At 43.8% G+C, this 18479-nt stretch overlaps 2 protein-coding genes across 3 annotated transcripts in view; one reads left to right on the top strand and one right to left on the bottom strand.

Moving 5' to 3' along the window:
* LOC115192482 (xenotropic and polytropic retrovirus receptor 1 homolog) overlaps window positions 1-4110 on the top strand; it is a 103126-nt gene extending 99016 nt beyond the window's left edge. The window contains exons 12-15 of the mRNA XM_029751045.1: window positions 598-764; window positions 850-989; window positions 1078-1299; window positions 1621-4110. Coding sequence (XP_029606905.1) covers window positions 598-764; window positions 850-989; window positions 1078-1299; window positions 1621-1681 — 590 coding nt within the window. The 3' untranslated portion in view covers window positions 1682-4110. The remainder of the gene's footprint in view (window positions 1-597; window positions 765-849; window positions 990-1077; window positions 1300-1620) is intronic.
* Window positions 4111-8556: 4446 nt separating this feature from the next.
* Window positions 8557-18479, bottom strand: LOC115192481 (paired amphipathic helix protein Sin3b). Of its 2 annotated transcripts, none has more exons than XM_029751043.1 (19): window positions 17751-18479; window positions 16573-16679; window positions 16197-16350; window positions 15587-15946; window positions 15260-15412; window positions 15037-15159; window positions 14859-14948; window positions 14629-14747; window positions 14235-14448; window positions 13709-13825; window positions 13318-13556; window positions 13016-13199; window positions 12186-12900; window positions 11751-11920; window positions 11389-11562; window positions 11061-11153; window positions 10291-10385; window positions 9787-9985; window positions 8557-9512 (listed from the first exon to the last, which is right to left on the bottom strand). In XM_029751043.1, exons 1-19 carry the CDS (start codon window positions 17880-17882, stop codon window positions 9282-9284), a joined length of 3669 nt encoding a protein of 1222 aa, XP_029606903.1. In that variant the 5' UTR covers window positions 17883-18479; the 3' UTR covers window positions 8557-9281. The 2 variants fall into 2 exon arrangements, with proteins under 2 accessions (XP_029606903.1, XP_029606904.1); XM_029751044.1 differs by having other exon boundaries at window positions 15608-15946.

The following is an 18479-nucleotide window of genomic DNA, read 5'->3' as shown; positions in this document are numbered from 1 at the left end:
TATCAACAAGCTGCTGTCCAAGTCTGCAGTACCAAGCAGACAACTTAGCTATGTTTTCTTCTTAATTATCAAGTTATATTCAAAACATTAGGAATACCTTCCTAATATTTAGTTGCACCCTTTTCACCTCAGAACAGCGTCAATTTGTCGGGGCATGGACTCTACAAGGTGTCAAGTGTTCCACAGGGATCCTGGTCCATGTTGACTCCAATGCTTCCCACAGTTGTTGGGCTGGATGTCCTTTGGGTGGTGGACCATTCTTGATACACATGGGAAACTGTTGAGTGTGAAAAAAACAGCAGCGTTGCAGTTCTTGACACACTCAAACCAGTGTGCCTATCACCTACTGCCATACCCTGTTCACAGGAACTTAAATATTTTTTCTTGCCCATTCTCCCTCAGAATGGCATCCATATTGATTGAAGTGGATTTAACAAGTGATATGAAAAAGGGATCATAGCTTTCACCTGGTCAGTCTATGTCATGGAAAGATCTGGTGTTCCTAATGTTTTATACACTGTGTATGCAGAGCGATTGTTCAAAATACTACCGTTATACAGACTAATGATGGACAAATGTCTTGTTTGTGCTTCACAGAACAAAAGCATTCTGATGCAGACATGTTCTTCTACCTGCTGATCGTGTTCTCAGCCGTCAGCTCCCTGTACACTCTGATCTGGGACCTGAAGATGGACTGGGGCCTATTTGACCGTGGAGCAGGAGAGAACACCTTCCTCAGGGAGGAGATCGTCTACCCGCAGAAAGTGAGTATTACACACACACACACACACACACACACACACACACACACACGTCTTCCTCTGACCTGATGACTGTTCTATTTTCCAGGCATACTACTACTGTGCCATCATAGAGGACGTGATCCTGCGTTTCGCCTGGACCATCCAGATCTCCCTCACCACCATGACCAACATCCCCTCTGTGGGAGACATTGTGGGCACAGTGCTGGCTCCTCTAGAGGTGTTCAGGTGGGTTGGAGCATCACAGTCTCTCTCTCGTGCTCTCTTTCTGATCTCGCTCTCTCTCTTATAAACCTCACTCTGAATCCACACATAGGCGTTTTGTCTGGAACTTCTTCCGTCTGGAGAACGAGCATCTGAATAACTGTGGTGAGTTCCGTGCCGTGAGGGACATCTCAGTGGCTCCGCTGAACGCTGACGACCAGACACTGCTGGAGCAGATGATGGACCAGGAGGACGGAGTCAGGAACCGCCAGGGCAAGAAGAGCTGGAAGCGCAGCTACAGCCTGTCTCTACGACGCCCTCTGATGTCCTCTCAGTACGAACCTCCTCTCTCTCTCTCTCACACACACACACACACACACACACACACACACACACACACACACACACACACACACACACACACACACACACACACACACACACACACACACACACACACACACACACACACACACACACACACGGCTAAGGCTAGGAGAATTTCCTGAAACCTTGACCTAAGTTTTTCCCGCTCGGGTCAATTGGTCAGGGAACCCTCAGGGTCCTCTGGGTTATGGCCATTGCCAGGAGTCTGTATATGGTGGGCTTGTGTTTGTCTGACAGTATCCATGTGTGTGTTCCTTCTCGCGTCCAGATCATCCAAGAAGGACACCAAGGTGTTGATAGAAGATACGGATGATGAGGCCTTCAGCTGAGCCCAGGGCACCAGCTCAACGCCCCCAGTGATCTTATCACTTCATCACAGAGCTGCCTCACCACACACACACACACACACACACACACACACACTCACACTCACACTCACACACACACACACACACACACACACACACACACACACACACACACACACACACACACACCAATTAACTTACTCAAGCACAATCTCAGTATATGATATTGGTATAGATGAGGTGGAATTACACACACCCAGTTCTGAGTTGTGACCAAGAGGGATACACACAGGATACACTCCACATATTGGAGAAAAAACACCCAGACCTGGGATTTTCCAACGAGTACTTTTATTTTTTAACAGACTCTTTTAGTTTATTTTCTTTATGTTAATACTTTTTAGTTTGTATATTTGTTTTTGTAGTTCTTTGCCATTTTTAAAGATGTAATAATAGAGAATAAACAACTGTTTACATGCATTTAGTATATCAGGATCAACAGGGATAAGACGTATTAATGAAAAAGAGTAATAATAATAACCAACCTGAGCATGGACTCTGGAACATGAACCACAGCATATCAACATCAACTGGTTTCAACCTGTTGCTTCTTTTTCTACTCTGCGTTTTGGGTTGGTTTTGTTTATTGAGTTGTAATAATGAAGTCGGTGTAAAACCCTGGCGGCACTTGCAGGAAAAGTGCATTTCATACAAACAAACCAAAACAACTTGTTCAAAAATATCATTTGAACATATTTGAGTCTGTTAAAGTTGCTTTGTATATTTGTTCATGTGCGTTATTTGGATGTCAGAACTATTATGTACCCAATGTATTATTTAGAAGAATGACAATAGCTTGAGCATCTGTGCAATGATATTGATGTGTTTCTCAATGGTGGGAATGTTGTTAGACTTGTGCCATGCTTTCTAGAAGCCGTTGTTGTCGAAGAGTACAAACTCTTCAGGTGGCTCATTCTCCCTCTCATACAAGCTTGGCCCACAGATCAGGTAGTCAGCAACACGTTACAACGTCAAAGTTATCTAATTAGCTCACGGCAAGTGCCCTACACGTGCAAAACTGTACTTTGCCTTTCTGCCAAACGTGTTATTTTAATGAATGACGTTCGCTGGCGTAGCATCAACCATCTAGCTAGCCTGAGAAGAATGGTCTGTTCTGTGCGGCGGTGGAGTTGAGAAGACTGAGTGAGCGTTTTTTCCATTTCTCTGCCCTTTAGGAAAACTATCCCATTCTCTTTTGATCAGTCAACAACTGAAACGGCACTGTGACTGTTTTTCTATTGCAGTGTTTTCTACTGATTGTGTGGGGCACTTTGTGTCTGTTCTGTTGTTGTTTTGCTATCGGCCTTCTCAGAACAGTGGCGACAGAGACCAGCGTTTTCACTGGGGTTCCTCTGACTGCGATACTGCCCAAGTGGGTCATGTGGAATCTTCACAGGATACTGTTGACATCTGAAGAGGGCTTTTCCATGGGAGGAATGCCCTGGTTAAACACGAGATAATCATCTGTCATGTCTGCTAGCCCGCTCACTATCCAAATAACAGTCCTCACCCTAATCTCTGTCATCTCTCTGAAAGATCTACGACTTTTACAACATAGCTGCTGCATCACCACTTTTGAATATAGAATGCATGCGTCATGTACAGTATCATAGGCCCTGGGACTCTGCATGTGTTAGAGTTTACTAGTGGTAGTGTTTGTCAGGCTTATTGACTAGAACAGGGACCAAGTGAGTGAGTCGTATCTCTGCTGTGTCAGGTGATCTCTAATCCTGGAAAGACCTTCACAGTAGTTCTCAGATCAGATAGCCATGATTAAACGGCTTGTCCTCCTTGGGTTGTAGACCTGCAGTATTTACTGGGTTTTAAGGGTTAGCTCACAGTTTCAAGTCTCAGTGGCCAAACATTCTGTTGAAGGTGAGGGTGATTTCTGTTACCAGCTCATTCTACAGTACATGTCGGTTTTTCTTGCTTTTTTTTGGGCAATGCACTTATCAACAACGCTCATGATTTTGCTGTAATGTTTGCTTTAATGTACTTTTTATAACTTTTATAGTGAATTTTGGTTTTTCCTAGAAAAATAACACCATGGAAATTGTACAACTGTTAGCGCTCTTTTTGTTTGTCTATTTTGTCACATGCATGCTATACTTGTAGACAAATATTATTTGCGAGCACAATCTTTATCGGCTGTAAGGTTGAAAGTGGGTAAGCCCCTTTTTGTGGGCTTTCTGGCTTTTCAAAGGAAGGATAAGTGTATGTCACTGCCTGTTTCTCTCCTCTCCCAGTGTGTGACATCCTGTCTCTCTCACTCTGTGGCTAAGCTGTTTACATGATGCAGTAGCCATGAGGTGATCAGCATGAGCTTGTCTTTATTATTTAGACTGTTGACGTGTCTAATGATAAATTACGGTTGGGGACCCAGCACAAAATCTTTGTGTAAATTGCAAAGTTCATAGGCTACAAAATGTGTTGCAAATGCTTAAAAGTGCCATCAACAACCAGAATGACATACAATGGCTTGTGCCTTTGAGATATATTTCTTATATTGTGGTGAGGATTGTAGTCAGAAAGACATATGGCAGTTAGGGCTTGGCATGGCGTCTGGTACGTCATTAAAACCACTATCACAAAACACACAATTTAATTCAATGTATCTAACTACGGAGTGCGTCCTCTTGGTTGGAAGTATAGTTGCTCCCACTTTCTTCCCATACTCACTATAACTACAGAACAGGCCAGTCAACCAGTCTTTCCACCAAAAAAAACACTGCTGCAAGGATGCCTTTACATTCCTTGTAGTTTTAGCATTTCAGGCCTTTTAAAGCGATGGAGAGCTCTTCTACCCCCTCAAAACACAAATACACACTGTTTAATCTCATCTAAACCTCCCTCCAACACTGTCCTCTTTTGTCAGAGGGCAAAAACTTCTCCCTCCAACTTCATGATTGTTTTAGTATCATCGCTCTACCGATTGTCTTGCCTGCATGCTGGTTTTGTTTTCCACTGTACATGTCTTTATTTATTTTTCATTATATGAAGAACACTGATCATTCTTGATTACATACAGTGCATTCAGAAAGTATTCAAACCCCTCCCATTTTCCACTTTGTTACATTACAGCCTTATTCTAAAATGAAGTTATGTTTCCTCATCAATCTACACACATGACCCCATAAAGACAAAGCAAACAGGTTTTTATCAATTTTAGAAAATAGATTTTTTAAAATTCTACCTTAAAAATCCCATTTACATAAGTATTCAGACCCTTTAATCAGTACTTTGTTGAAGCACCTTTGGCAGCAATAACAGCCTCGAGTCTTCTTGGATATGACGCTACAAGCTTGGTACACCTGTATTTGGGGAGTTTCTCCTATTCTTCTCTGCAGATCCTCTCAAGCTCTGTCAGGTTGGATGGGGATCATCTCTGCACAGCTATTTTCAGGGTCTCTCCAGAGATGTTCGATCGGGTTCAAGTCCGGGCTCTGGCTGGGCCACAAGGACATTGAGACTTGTCCCGAAGCCACTCCTGCGTTGTCTTGGCTGTATGCTTAGGGTCGTTGTCCTGTTGGAAGGTGAACCATTGCCCCAGTCTGAGGTCCTGAGCAGGCTCTCATCAAGGATCTCTCTGTACTTTGCTCCATTCATCTTTGCCTCGATCCTGACGAGTCTCCTGGTCCATGCCGCTGAAAAACATCCCCACACTATGATGCTGCCACCACCATGCTTCACCGTAGGGATGGTGTCAGGTTTCCTCCAGACGTGACGCTTTCAGGGCAAAGAGTTCCATCTTGGTTTCATCAGACCAGAGAATATTGTTTCTCATGGTCAGAGTTCTTTAGGTGCCTTTTGTCTTTTACAAAGTGGCTTCCATCTGGCCACTCTACCATAAAGGCCTGATTGGCAGAGTGCTGCAGAGATGGCTGTCCTTCTGGAAGGTTCTCCCATCTCTACAGAGGAACTCTGGAGCTCTGTCAGAGTGACCATCGGGTTCTTGGTCACCTCCCGGACCAAGTCCCTTCTCCCAACGATTGCTCAGTTTGCTCGGGCAGCCAGCTCTAGGAAAAGTTGACAGTTCCAAACTTCTTCCATTTAAGAATGATGGAGGCCACTGTGTTTTTGGGGACCTTCAATGCTGCAGAAATGTTTTGGTAACCCTTCCCCAGATCTGTGCCGACAAGTGTGGGACCTTATATAGCAAGGTGTGCCATTCCATATCATATCCAATCAATTGAATTTACCACAGGTGGACTCCAATCAAGTTGTAGAAACATCAAGGATGATCAATGGAAACAGGATGCTTTACGTCATTATGGGGTATTGCATGTAGATTGAGAAAACAAAATAATACATTTTAGAACAAGGCTGAAACGTAATAAAATGTGGAAAAAGTGAAGGGGTCTGAATACTTTCCAAATGCACTGCATATTTTGTTTTCCATTTAGCTTTAAAACAAGCAGTATTCTAGGTGCTGAGGAGCATTTTGATTGTTCACAATCCTGCATTCAAATGTAAAACCTGTTGAATTGTGTTTGTAAAAAAAGAAACAGTAGAAGTTCATCTGGATTGTGATTGGTCGTATTTTGTTGGGTTTTCGATACTTTTTCCTGGCTCCCTCTTCCACAGGGTTCATTGGCATCCAGGGCTACTGGAGGGAGGGGACTAGGGGTTGGCACAACCCTCACTCCATAGAGTCAACACTAACAAGGTACTAATGGAGGACATTATCTTAGAAGCATTCTAATGCATATACAGTGGCTTTGGAAAGTATTCAGACCCCTTGACTTTTCCCACATTGTTACATTACAGCCTTATTCTAAAACCTATACACAATACCTAACAAAGCGAACATAGCTTTGTTGCAATTTTTGCAAATGTATTACATTTAAAACTGTAATACCTTATGTAAATAAGTATTCAGACCCTTTGCTATGAGACTCGAAAATTGAGCTCAGGTGCATCCTGTTTCCATTGATCATTCTTGAGCTGTTTCTACAACTTGATTGGAGTCCACCTGTGGTAAATTCAATTGATTGGACATGACTTGGAAAGGCACACACATGCCTATATAAAGGTCCCACAATTGACAGTGCATGTCAGAGCAAAAACCAAGCCATGAGGTCGAATTAGAGCTCCGAGACAGGATTGTGTCGAAGACACAGATCTGAGAAAGGGTACAAACAAATTTCTGCAGCATTGAAGGTCCCCAAGAACACAGTGGCCATCATTCTTAAATGGAAGAAGTTTGGAACCACCAAGTCTCTTTCTAGAGTTGCCCGGCCAAACTGAGCAATCAGGGGAGAAGGGCCTTGGTCAGGGAGGTGACCAAGAACCCGATGGTCACTCTGACAGAGCTCCTGTGTGGAGATGGGACAACCTTCCAGAAGGACAATCATTGCAGTACAAGACCAATCAGGCCTTCATGGTAGAGCGGCTAGACTGAAGCCACTCCTCAGTAAAAGGCACGACAGCCCGCTTGGAGTTTGCCAAAAGGCACCTAAAGATTATCAGACCATGAGAAACAAGATCCTCTGGTCTGATGAAATCAAGATTTAACTCTTTGGCCTGAATGCCAAGCATCACCATCCCTACGTTGAAGCATGGTGGTGGCAGCATCATGCTGTGGGGATGTTTTTCAGCAGCAGGGACTGGGAGACTAGTCAGGATTGAGGGAAAGATGAATGGAGCAAAGTACAGAGAGATCCTTCATGAAAACCAGCTCCAGAGCTCTCAGGACCTCAAACTGGAGGCGAAGGTTCACCTTCCAACAGGACAACAACCCGAAGCACACAGCCAAGACAACGCAGGAGTGGCTTCAGGACAAGTCTCAGAATGTCCTTGAGTGGGCCAGCCAGAGCCTGGTCTTGAACCCGATCGAACATCTCTGGAGACCTGAAAATAGCTTGAGAGGATCTGCAGAGAAGAAATTCCCCAAATACAGGTATGCCAAGCTTGTAGCATCTCTTACCCAAGAAGACTCAATGCTGTAATCGCTGCCAAAAGGTGCTTCAAAAGTACTGAGTAAATGGTCTTAATACTTATGTAAATGTGATTGCTAATACATATTTTTTTTAAAGTACATTTCTGTATTGTGTGTAGATTGAGGAAAAATAAAATGTTATCAATTTTAGAATAAAGCTGTAACGTAACAAAATGTGAAGTCAAGGGGTCTGAATATGTCCCGAAGGCACTGTATGACTGACTATAAACAACTGACCAATGTCTAATGACAAGAGATGGTCAAAAAGTGATAACCCTTTGACAGAGGGTTACTTTGTAACACATTAATGATAACCAAGCCCTGACATCACAATTTCCCACTCAATGATTTGCTGATTTCACTGCTTGCTAATCCCATGATTTTAAGTGTTTGATATCTCTGCATCTTTACTTCCTTCTTGATGTTGTACCCTTTCTTTCTAAAAGTGGAAGACTGTAACGTGTCTATAGTAACTAGATGTACTTTGATGACATTATGAAAAACGATAGATCAGATGTGCTTGTGTTTTAAAGAGACAAAGAAAACGTCTTACAATCCCCCTTTGACAGAGTAGTTTGTAAATGTTGTGTATAACGGTGTACTACGATGGTCTCATTTGTATTTCTGTATACACTTTGGTTATCCTGTTATATCTGGGTTTTATAAACCACGTTTATTTTTAAAACTGTCACCCTGGCTCTGGCTTTTTTATTTGTTCCATTCCATAATAATACAAAAAAAACGAGATCTCCTAATGTTGAACATAAACATACTCGGGTGAGGATTTTTTTTTGCAAGTTCTTTGGAAGGAAAGTACAGATGCAATGTTGCACTCCCATACCGTAGCTTCTTCAGCCCAACACAATCAAATGAAAGAAAAGACCAGGCTTTTCCAGGCTGTTTAAGAATTCACAACTAGGTTGTTTATTTTCATGATAACTGACAGGATAAATGTTATACATTCTTTTTTTAACACTGATTTTGTTTATTTTAGTATGCAAAATGATAAAGTCAAGATTTGGTGAAATCATGAATATGATACATAATTCCAAATGTTCCGTAAAATTAACACAATTGAATCAATCGTGCGCACTCGTCACCCTGGCAATCATCCATTTTTACATTAGTCACAAGACAAAAAGAAAATGACCCGAAAAAAAGAATGTCAAGAATTGGCTGCCAGCAAACACTTAGATCCATGTAAATGTTCAATTTCATTCATCATTTTCATGTAAATGCATATATAAAATGTGTACAGTTGTATATGCACATACAGTAATGCAATTACTTAAGTTGAGCTTACTGTACAAAAGACATGAGTATGACACTTTTTTCCTAATCATTTCTCCCAGTACTTCAGTATAAACATATACAAACAAACAAAGGCCCTCTGGCTTCAGAAGCTAAAAACTACAACGGACTTATAAAAAGAGACATTCACATTTCTGAAACAAACTCAATGATTTTAATCTCCCGTCCCTCTGCGTGCACTGCTGACTGTGTGAACAGAGAAGCAACATGGGTGAGTCAGGTGAAGATCTCCTGTGTTCCGTGCTGGATTCCCCCAGGATGCCCCTGTCTCTCAGTCTCTCTCCATGTGTGTGTAGTGAGTGTGTGTGGCCTCTACGGAGAAGGGGGTTTCCTACTGTAATGCACCTGGTATCTGTTGACAGGCAGCCCTTTGACCTGTGTGTTGAGGCAGGTGGTCTTGCACGGAATCATGTCCTCCTCCTCCTCGCCTATCAGCCAGTCGTGGACGGAGCGCTCGGCCGCCGGGGTCACGTGCTCCACCAGCCAGCCCTGGTGCCACTTGTCAAAGCGCTCGTGCTGGTTCACAGCAACCCTGTGCTGGGACTGGGGGAGTGAGACAGAGGGGAACAGTTAGTCACTGTCAGACCAACAGACAGTGCCTTAAAAGGGACAACATTCCACAGTGGAAGCACTGGATGACGAGTGCCATGACGATGTCTAACTGATGCCAAAACAAGACATAACACTTTAAACATGTTGGAAGCAGCTATAACTATAAATACCTTTATATCATCTTGGCCCTTCTCTAGTTCAATGCCCACCTTAACTTCAACTAAAAACACACATTCAATCCCAGACATAAATTGGTCGTAGCTACCTTCCTGGCTTTAACCAGCGCTCCCCGGCGGTACATGTAGTCCTCAGAGTTCATGACGAACACCATCTTGTGGGTGTTGAGTTTAAAGCGGCAGTCCAGGCTGCCAGCACTCTCCACTCCCAGCTGCCTGTGCCACTCCCGTCTGCAGCGCATCGCCTCCACCTGCCGCACCTGCCAGCGTCTGAAGTGCCTCAGGTTCCTACACACACACACACACACACACACACACACACGGGACAGTCAGAGTATATCAGAGGGAAAATACTGTGGTTCAGAAGGGACAGTAATATTCAAATCAGAGCCTGATATGCTAGGACTCATTTTGTGTTTGGCTGTTATGGCAAGCAGAAACGATCTATCTGCACTGCAGTGCTTTTGACAGCCATTAATTAAGACAGTGAAATTACAAAATGTGAAAACACTGGATTGCCGTGTAATGTCTCAGGAATTCATGTGGCATCATATGATGGTCAATATATGGACATCACAACCAAAGTTAATTACCTGGGCAAAAATACCGGTTTGAAAAAGTAGCCTTCGTTCTGCGAGCAAAGCGTTGACCCTGTCCCTACAAACTGTTCCATATAGCTGGACAGGCACTGGACAGGGAGAGAGATGTGTCAATATCAAAACAATGCCATTTCAAAGCACTAAACAGATTAAATTACAAAAGGCCATAAACTCAATCATAAGCAAAGCTTGATGAGTTGGTTATTTAAATCAGCTGTGTAGTTCTAGAGCAAAAACCAAAATGTGCACCCAGGGGGGAGTTTGAGAAACCCTGCTTTAGGGCAGTGGTATTTAAACTATTTAGCGGGGACCCCAATTTTTTCCACCAGATTTTCAGGGGACCCTACTTTTTTTGCAATAATTTCTCGCAACCCCACCAAAACAGAATGACATCCTTAAAACCTGTATATTTTTACATCAAAAAATAACCAATTTATTACATTTTAATCTCTCATCAAAATAAACCAATAAATGTACTTTATCACATTTTATTTTTTAAATGATCTTTCTGAAAAACATTTGTATATTGTCCCATACAATAATCTGTACTCTTAATTTTTGGTTCCAGCAACTGAAGACCTATTGAGACATCAAGTCAATTTTTGGGGGGGTGACCCCACTGCCGTTCCCAACCCCGACTTTGAATACCACTACTTTAGGGCACAGCAGGTTGCCATACAAGGCCAGTCTACGTTCATGCCCAAAGGGAATGCTATGACATTCTAAAAGGTGCTAACAGTGCGACTGTCCGTAGGATTCTTTACCTGTACATCCAATGGATCATCAGCCTGGGCCTCCTCTGTGTCCAGCAGCTCAATGGTCAAGGTCACCTGGCCTTGGTTCTGAATGAACATTACCTACAAAATAATTCACATCCCAGCAAGCCATTAAACATCAATGATCAACACAACGGTTTCAGAATGCACAAAATCTCTATTACAATAAGCAGCAGCTGAACTCCTACCGACTATGAGCAAAACCATCCTGTTTCAACCAAGTAAAATATACACCCCCCAAAAAGCACAGAATTCAATAGAAAATCTCTTCAAATATACAAGGCTCAGCATTTGTCCCCCAAGGGCAAGCCGTTACCTTAAAGCAGTTCTCCTCAGCCATGACCCTCTCCGACTTCCACTGGTAGCTGGTCTCCCAGGCCGTTCTCACACACTGGGACGACAGGTTAGCCCCCGCCGCGCCCCTCTTCCTCTCGGCCAGGTACAGCTCAGCCACCTGCAGACACACCTCATCACTCACCAGGTGCTGCAGCTGCAGGAAGAGAGAGAGAAATTACACGTCAATCTAGCGAAGGGAAAACCTACATGCATTCTGAGAACAGTCAAAACACCTCAGGATTGCTATATTCTTGAGGTAAAGACTGAATAGGTAGTTAACGGATATGCATCTGGTTCTGTAGATTATTAATGAAAACTGGCAACTAGAGAGACACCACTGACCTGTCTAATGAGGTTCTGGATGAGCTTGTCGATGGTGAAGCCAATGTAGGCGTGGATGGTGAACATCTCCCGCAATGTGTCCTCGTACTGTGTGGACTCCAGGTTCCCATCCAGAAGACTGCGCACCATATCCAGGAACGCTGGGTAGTACTCCTCCAGTTCTACCTCACCTGTAGAGCAAATTCACAGGTCATTGAACAGACACTAGCTAGCTACAAAAAAACATGGCAAACTTACATTTACATTTTAACATTTTAGTCATTTAGCAGACGCTCTTATCCAGAGCGACTTACAGTAGTGAATACATACATTTCATACTTTTTTTTTTGTACTATAAATTTGATTACAGCCTAATGTTCCCTCTCATGTACACAGATACACAAAAAAAATGTAGGCTACTAAATATGAAGGATGTTAGATCTCAGAGGTTCTTACTGGGCTGTTTGAGGCGGAGCTCCATGGCCAGGTCGCGGCCCTCGGCCATCAGAAGCCTCTCACGGTTCTGCTCTGCACGGTGCTCCAGCAGTTGCCTCTCCGCCTGCCGGTACACCCTCAGCAGCCGCTGGCACAGGGTCTGGTGCAGCCGCAGGAAGAAGTACCAGTTGTTGTTGACGAAGAACAGGTTGTAGACTCCGTCCAGCTCCTTCTGGTGCTCTGCCTCAGGGTCTCTCAGGTCCACCTTCTCCCCTCCCTCTGGAGCCAGGCTATGGGACGAGGCGACACCAAGCTCCGCTGTCTGAGGAGAGGTGCAGCGCCGCCGCCTCGACTCCCCGTTCAGCTGCTGATGCTGAGGTTGTTGCTGACTGCCTGATGTTGCTACGGCTCCTGGTATACCGCCACATCCTCCTCCCCGGTCTCCTCTCTCCTCCACCTCCTCGTCCGTCCACTCCTCCGTCTCGCTGAGCTCGCCGCGGCGGGAGAAGAAGAGGTCGGGGACAAAGTGCTGTATGATGCGCTTGATGTGGTCCTTGTCGTCCTTGTGGATGGTGGGCTGGCGTTTGACATGGTAGATGATGAGAGAGGCGGCGTCCTCCAGGATCTGCTTGTCCTCGTAGGTGAACACCATGTGGGGATCGCTGACCGCTGGCGCGCTGCTCCCGTCACGCCCCTGCTGGACCACGCCCCCCTCCTCTGTGCTCTGCTCCTGACGCTGAGGGGGACAAACGCACAGGTTAGACAACACAGGAGAACGTCTCCTTTCTAAAGAACCTTTGATGGATCGGTCGGGCGACTACAAAGGAAGTAGATTGAGTCGGAGTACTCACCTCATCATAAACACTTTCAATCTCATTGAGCAGGCTCTTGGATCGGAGGGCCTTCATGTCATTCTGCTTGAAGTTGACCCCCTGGTGGTCCAGGGACTTGAGGTAGGCCTTCTCATACTGCTCCCTCCAGATCTTGTTGAAGCCCTGCTGGGCTTCTCTCCACTCCTCCTCCTTCGCTTTCAATCTACAGACACAGCAGAGAGGACATCGAAGAATTAACACACACAGAGAGAGATTCACATTGGTCATTGGTCAAGTAATTTGGGTCAAATCTCTGCATGTGTACGTGTGTGTACCCTGACCTCTTGAGCACCACAGGCACGGCAGTAGCAGGGCTCCTCTTCAGCCCCTCTATAATCTCAGGGGCCTTGTCGCCGTAGATACGGTAGATGGCTCGGCGCTGGATGACCTCAGATGTGCCTCCCAGACAATCGTCCAGACGGAAGCGGTCCTGGTCCTCAGGCGACAGACGGGACAGCTTCTTCTGAACGCTCTCCAGGACCCGGATGGTGGCCAGGTTAGTCTCCAGGACCACATCCAACTGGAGGAAACAGGAAAATAACTGAGAAAATGTTTCTGGAACAAGGTCCTCAAAGGTGATTCTGCAGTGATGCTCTGGGTAATAAGGGAGAATAGTCTGTTTGCATGTAGTTGGTGGCTGTAGTAGTACTTCTGATATCTCGGCTTACTTACCTCAAACCTTTCGTCCTCACAGCGATGAAGCTGCTCCTCGTATGGGGTTTTCTTTGAGCTCACAAACGTAGAGTCCTCCGACCATGAGGGGAAAGAAACCCAGGTGTCATTCAGCACCTGGAAATACACGATTTTGGTTTTACTTTTAATTTTCCACACAACTGAGAACATTATCATTGATGCCAACCAGAAGTTGTTGATGGGCGAAAAACAAAAAAGGACACAAAATTCTGATTGATCTTCAATAATTACCCCATCATCAACCTTCTGATACAGATATCAAGATAAAAGCACTGAATAAGCGTTAGCTAAGTTTAACTCTGAATAAATGTGGAAGATCACAAGGCCCTGGCATGCAGCAGCTCAAACAAAACATGCATGGAAGTAGATTCACAACTATTGGAGAAATAGTTACAACTTTGTAGTGTCTCCTACTAGATTTAAAAAAGGGCTAAACACTTGAAATAGAAATCAGATGTGCTGGAATGGCAAACACACACACAAAACTCCTTTCATTTATGAGCACCTCTTTGCAGATAGCAGTGCGACCGCTGCACTTGGGCTGCTGGTAAGTCTTGGGTAGTGCTCTGTAGCTGGATCCCAGGCGCTTGCAAGAGGCATAGTCAACCTCCCTGCCCCCACCTCCTTCCATGTATCGGTCTGACAGGCCAGACACTGAATGAGAGAGCTCTTTGTCCCCCAGAAAAGACTTGAACTGGGTATATAGCTCTGGAAACTTCCTGGAGGAAATAATGAACATGTTCAAATTAATGAATGGCTCAAGAGGAGACTTGGCAAAACATACTGCCTTCCATACAGTACAATAATATCATTATGCATTTATTTACTGAGAAAGACATCAGTGATTGTTCTCTCTGAAACCTCCCATGGTCCAATGCAAGCTCCCACGATCCACTTACCCCAGAAAGGGAGTGACAAGCTGCAGCAGCTCTGCTCCCGAAACCACTTCCTGGTTAAACAAAGCAATACAGCGGAGGAAGTTCTCGTATACCTCCCGACTCTTGAAGAAACGGCGAAGCTGCAACAAATCAAAACATTATTATCGTCATTGGTGACCAAGGCTTTCATGATATTTGTCACAGCCAAAACACATTATGGAATAATTCCAACACAGACACCTGGGCATTACCTTGTCAAAAAATGTGAACTCCCGCAAGACTCCATGCTTCCCAACTGAGGCAAAGGACTGGTCTTTGGAGCATGAAAACTTCATCTTTTTCTAAAAACAAAAAAACATAACCAATCACATACAGTATAGGTCTTCTAGGAAAATGGTGACGTGTATAAATGTGTGATTAAGTCCAGACCTTGAGCAGTGGTGTCATGTGAGGCAGCAGCATGGGCCTGGGTCTCTTCTTGCTCTGTTTGCTCATGTCCTCGTCCTCTGCCCTCTTCAGATGGTCTTTCCCAGTCAGGGGGCTGCCAGTGAACTGAAAGGACACAATATAGAAACACAAATTGCACTGAAAGTGAACTGATCACAGAAAATGACCATGGGCAGGATGCTCTCAGAAAGGGGAAAATACTGACCAGTGATCTCTTAGCATCTGGTAAGAACTGTCCAAACTCAGCCAGTAAGTCCTCTTGGCCTTTGAAGAGGCTGGCCACTTTTGAGAAAACTTCATCCTCTGTCATTCCACTACTACCATGACCCCGGCTCTCCTTGACCTCAAGCTGCTCCTTCTGAAAATACAAAAACAGACAATTATTCCATCGGAGAAACCATGATATGATACACACTAATCTGCTACAATTTAAAGTAGCCTTGATGCTAGCAAACAACTTAACTTTAAGCAGACTTCACTTTATATCAAACTAATATATTGTTTTCAATTGACAGAAAAACAAATCAATTACCATATTGATGACACAGTGTACCTGGTAAGTGTGTAGTATCTCAAGGAAGGATCTGTAGATCTCTGGATGGTCTAGGAAGCGGTTTTTGATTTTGTTGACATAGCTGATAGCACTGTCAAATTCTACTGGGCTGGGCTCTGAGGCAGGGGGGGACACTGAGGAGGACTGTGGTTGGGATGGGCTCTCTCTGCTGGGGAGTGGCAAGGACAGTCTACTTGGAGGCTCTGGGGGCCCTGAGGATGAGTAGATGCTTTCAGGTGATGCCACAGCTTCACTTTGGGCAGATCCAACTTCAGCAACAGATGAGCCTGTGGCACTCACAGCAGGGCTTGCCATACTCTTCCCCTGACCTGGGGACACCTACCAAAGAAAAAGGGGCACTTATTAACATAAATTAACTTCACAACATCCATCATAAGAGCACCTTCATGTGTGACCATTTTAATCTGCTATGGTGGAAAGGTTGTGGCAAACTCCACTTATATATAGGCCTACTGCCAGTACTTGGTATAATGGTTGATTAATAAAATTGGGTTACAAATGTTGTGCATAGGCAGCCAGTATTCGAGTTTTTTGCAAACCAAATCAATACACATTTAGAGGGACCCACCTGGGCAGAGAATGGGGACTGAAGGAAAACTACACCATTCTTGGGAATCTCTATCCGATACCCTGGGGGCAGGAAGGCATTGAATCCTAAGACGAGGTCCGGGTGCCCGTGGAAGAGCTGAGACACACGATTTATAACACCCGGTGTGTCAATGCTATGAAGGAGAGAAAGATTTTAGGCAAATTTCATAGGGACAGAGGAAGTGACCTTAAATGAGATGGCATTAAGAAAATCTGCTTCCCAACTTAATTTAAGAGTAACTTCAACAGTATAAAAAAAATATGCATGAAAATCTGCTTCTCAACATAATTTAAAAGTAACTTCAATAGTATAAAAAAATATATGTAACAAGAAATGGCAAACGGAAATGCTATACCTTTGTGATTTGAATTCTTTCATTATGTCAAGAAATTTGTTGTATATTCCAGGGTCATTCCCAAATCGTATTTTCACTTGGTCCAGGTATGATAGGGCATCTTCAACCTTAAGGTAAAGACAATGGTGTGAAACCAAATGAAAACTCATTAGAAGATATAAAAATGTTTTTTTATTTCCAGAAGGTGCTAGATTTTAAGGGGTCCAGGTTAAAGACCGATCATCAACAAGAATGCTCGTGTGTGAGTGATTGTATCACTGTTATTACACATTCACAAACAGGGGCAAATGAGTTATGTTGCTCCTCAATGAAGTCATTAGCTGAATAACTCATTTAGCTATCCATCCAACTCCCTACCACTATTTGTAGTTACACTGCAAACAATAAGCAGTTAACTAGCCTGAGCAAGAGATTACATTTTTGGGGGGCTGTCTTAGCTATATCACATCCGAACACCTAGGACGCATTGTAACGTTAGCTAAAATCTGGTCAACAAGGAAAACGTAGTTAAACTGCATGGTTAACGTTAGCTAGCTAACAAAACCGATGGTTCTGTGCGGCATATGATCATCGATTTTAAAATCAGCAATACGAATAAACAATACAATAGCTAACGTTAGCATGGCGTATTGAGAAAACCCTACTCATAAACTAGCTGGCAAGTTATCAAACGAGTAACGTTACTGTATGTTGGCTAACGTTAGTAAGTTGTCGGATTACAAACTAGCTAGCAAGCAATAGCGCGTATTTAGACAGGTCTCCCATTTTGTGCCAACAAACACCATCCCATTCTAGACAACTTAAATGTGACTTTTTTTCTGGCATTGCGGGCAGAAAATGTGAACAAGGAACTTCAGATGCCCAAAGTTATCCGACAATGGAAAGTAGCTAACTAACCAGCCAAAGCAACTAACCTAGCTATATATGTTATACTGTGCTGTATCTGGATGACCCAATGAATGATTATTAAAATCGTGTCTAACGCAATTGAGGAATCCAAGTTATCTGGTGTGAGTTAACCTACACTAAAGTACTGTTCATGCGACATTCTATTCAGAACCCCTTTATGATTGATTATCTAGCTAACGTTAACTCCTGAGCATGAAGATAAAGACAATATCTGACGAACACAAAATGGTTCTGAGGAAGACTTTTCCCTTTTTGTTCCCGTCTCTTACCTTCAGTTTTTGAAAGTGCTGTTGTTGCACTTGCTTTTGTACAACATAGGCCTTGTCTTGAATTTGGTTTATTTGCTTCGTGTTGCTGTGTGCCTGAATTTTCGCCATGATCCCGGAGATAGTAACAGACATACAGCCACTACTACTTGGTTGATTATACGCTTTGGTATCTGGTTGTTGGCTAGCCGACAAAAATCTTGCCTTCGTCGGGAAGCTAGCTAGCAACGCTTAGTTGGCTAGCTAGCTAGTAGATAACGTTAGCCAGCAAGCAAAATAAGGAAAATCCAGCCAAGTAACAATGATGGGAATAAGCTACGACTCGATGCGACTTTGATTAAAAGCCATTATCGGTCCAACAAGTAACTACTGCTGTTACGCTGTCAGAGTGAAGCCTCTGAAAAAAGCTTTGAGACAATGGTTGCTGATTATGATATTTTAAATAAACTATTGCCTGTCTCTTTAAATTCGGCGGCAGCTGTGCAGCCAGTCTTGGCGTCCGGAAGCAGAGACGGAATAAGTAGCGAGACACCCCACTCCCTCATTTTTTCTGGATACATTACCGTCAAGGAACTAAACCGAGCAGACACAGCTGCTATTGCATTGTTGACTATGGAAGAACCACCCCGTTAAGGAGACCGGAACTGATCATTTTTTTCAAAGGCAAACGGCCTGAGTAAAAACTCTTTATTTATCCACCATCTTTGTCCGGAAACACAGTCGATCAGAGAA

Source organism: Salmo trutta, chromosome 4 (assembly GCF_901001165.1).
Source record: "Salmo trutta chromosome 4, fSalTru1.1, whole genome shotgun sequence".
NCBI lineage: Eukaryota > Metazoa > Chordata > Actinopteri > Salmoniformes > Salmonidae > Salmo > Salmo trutta.
This window is presented reverse-complemented; position numbering and strand designations above follow the sequence as displayed.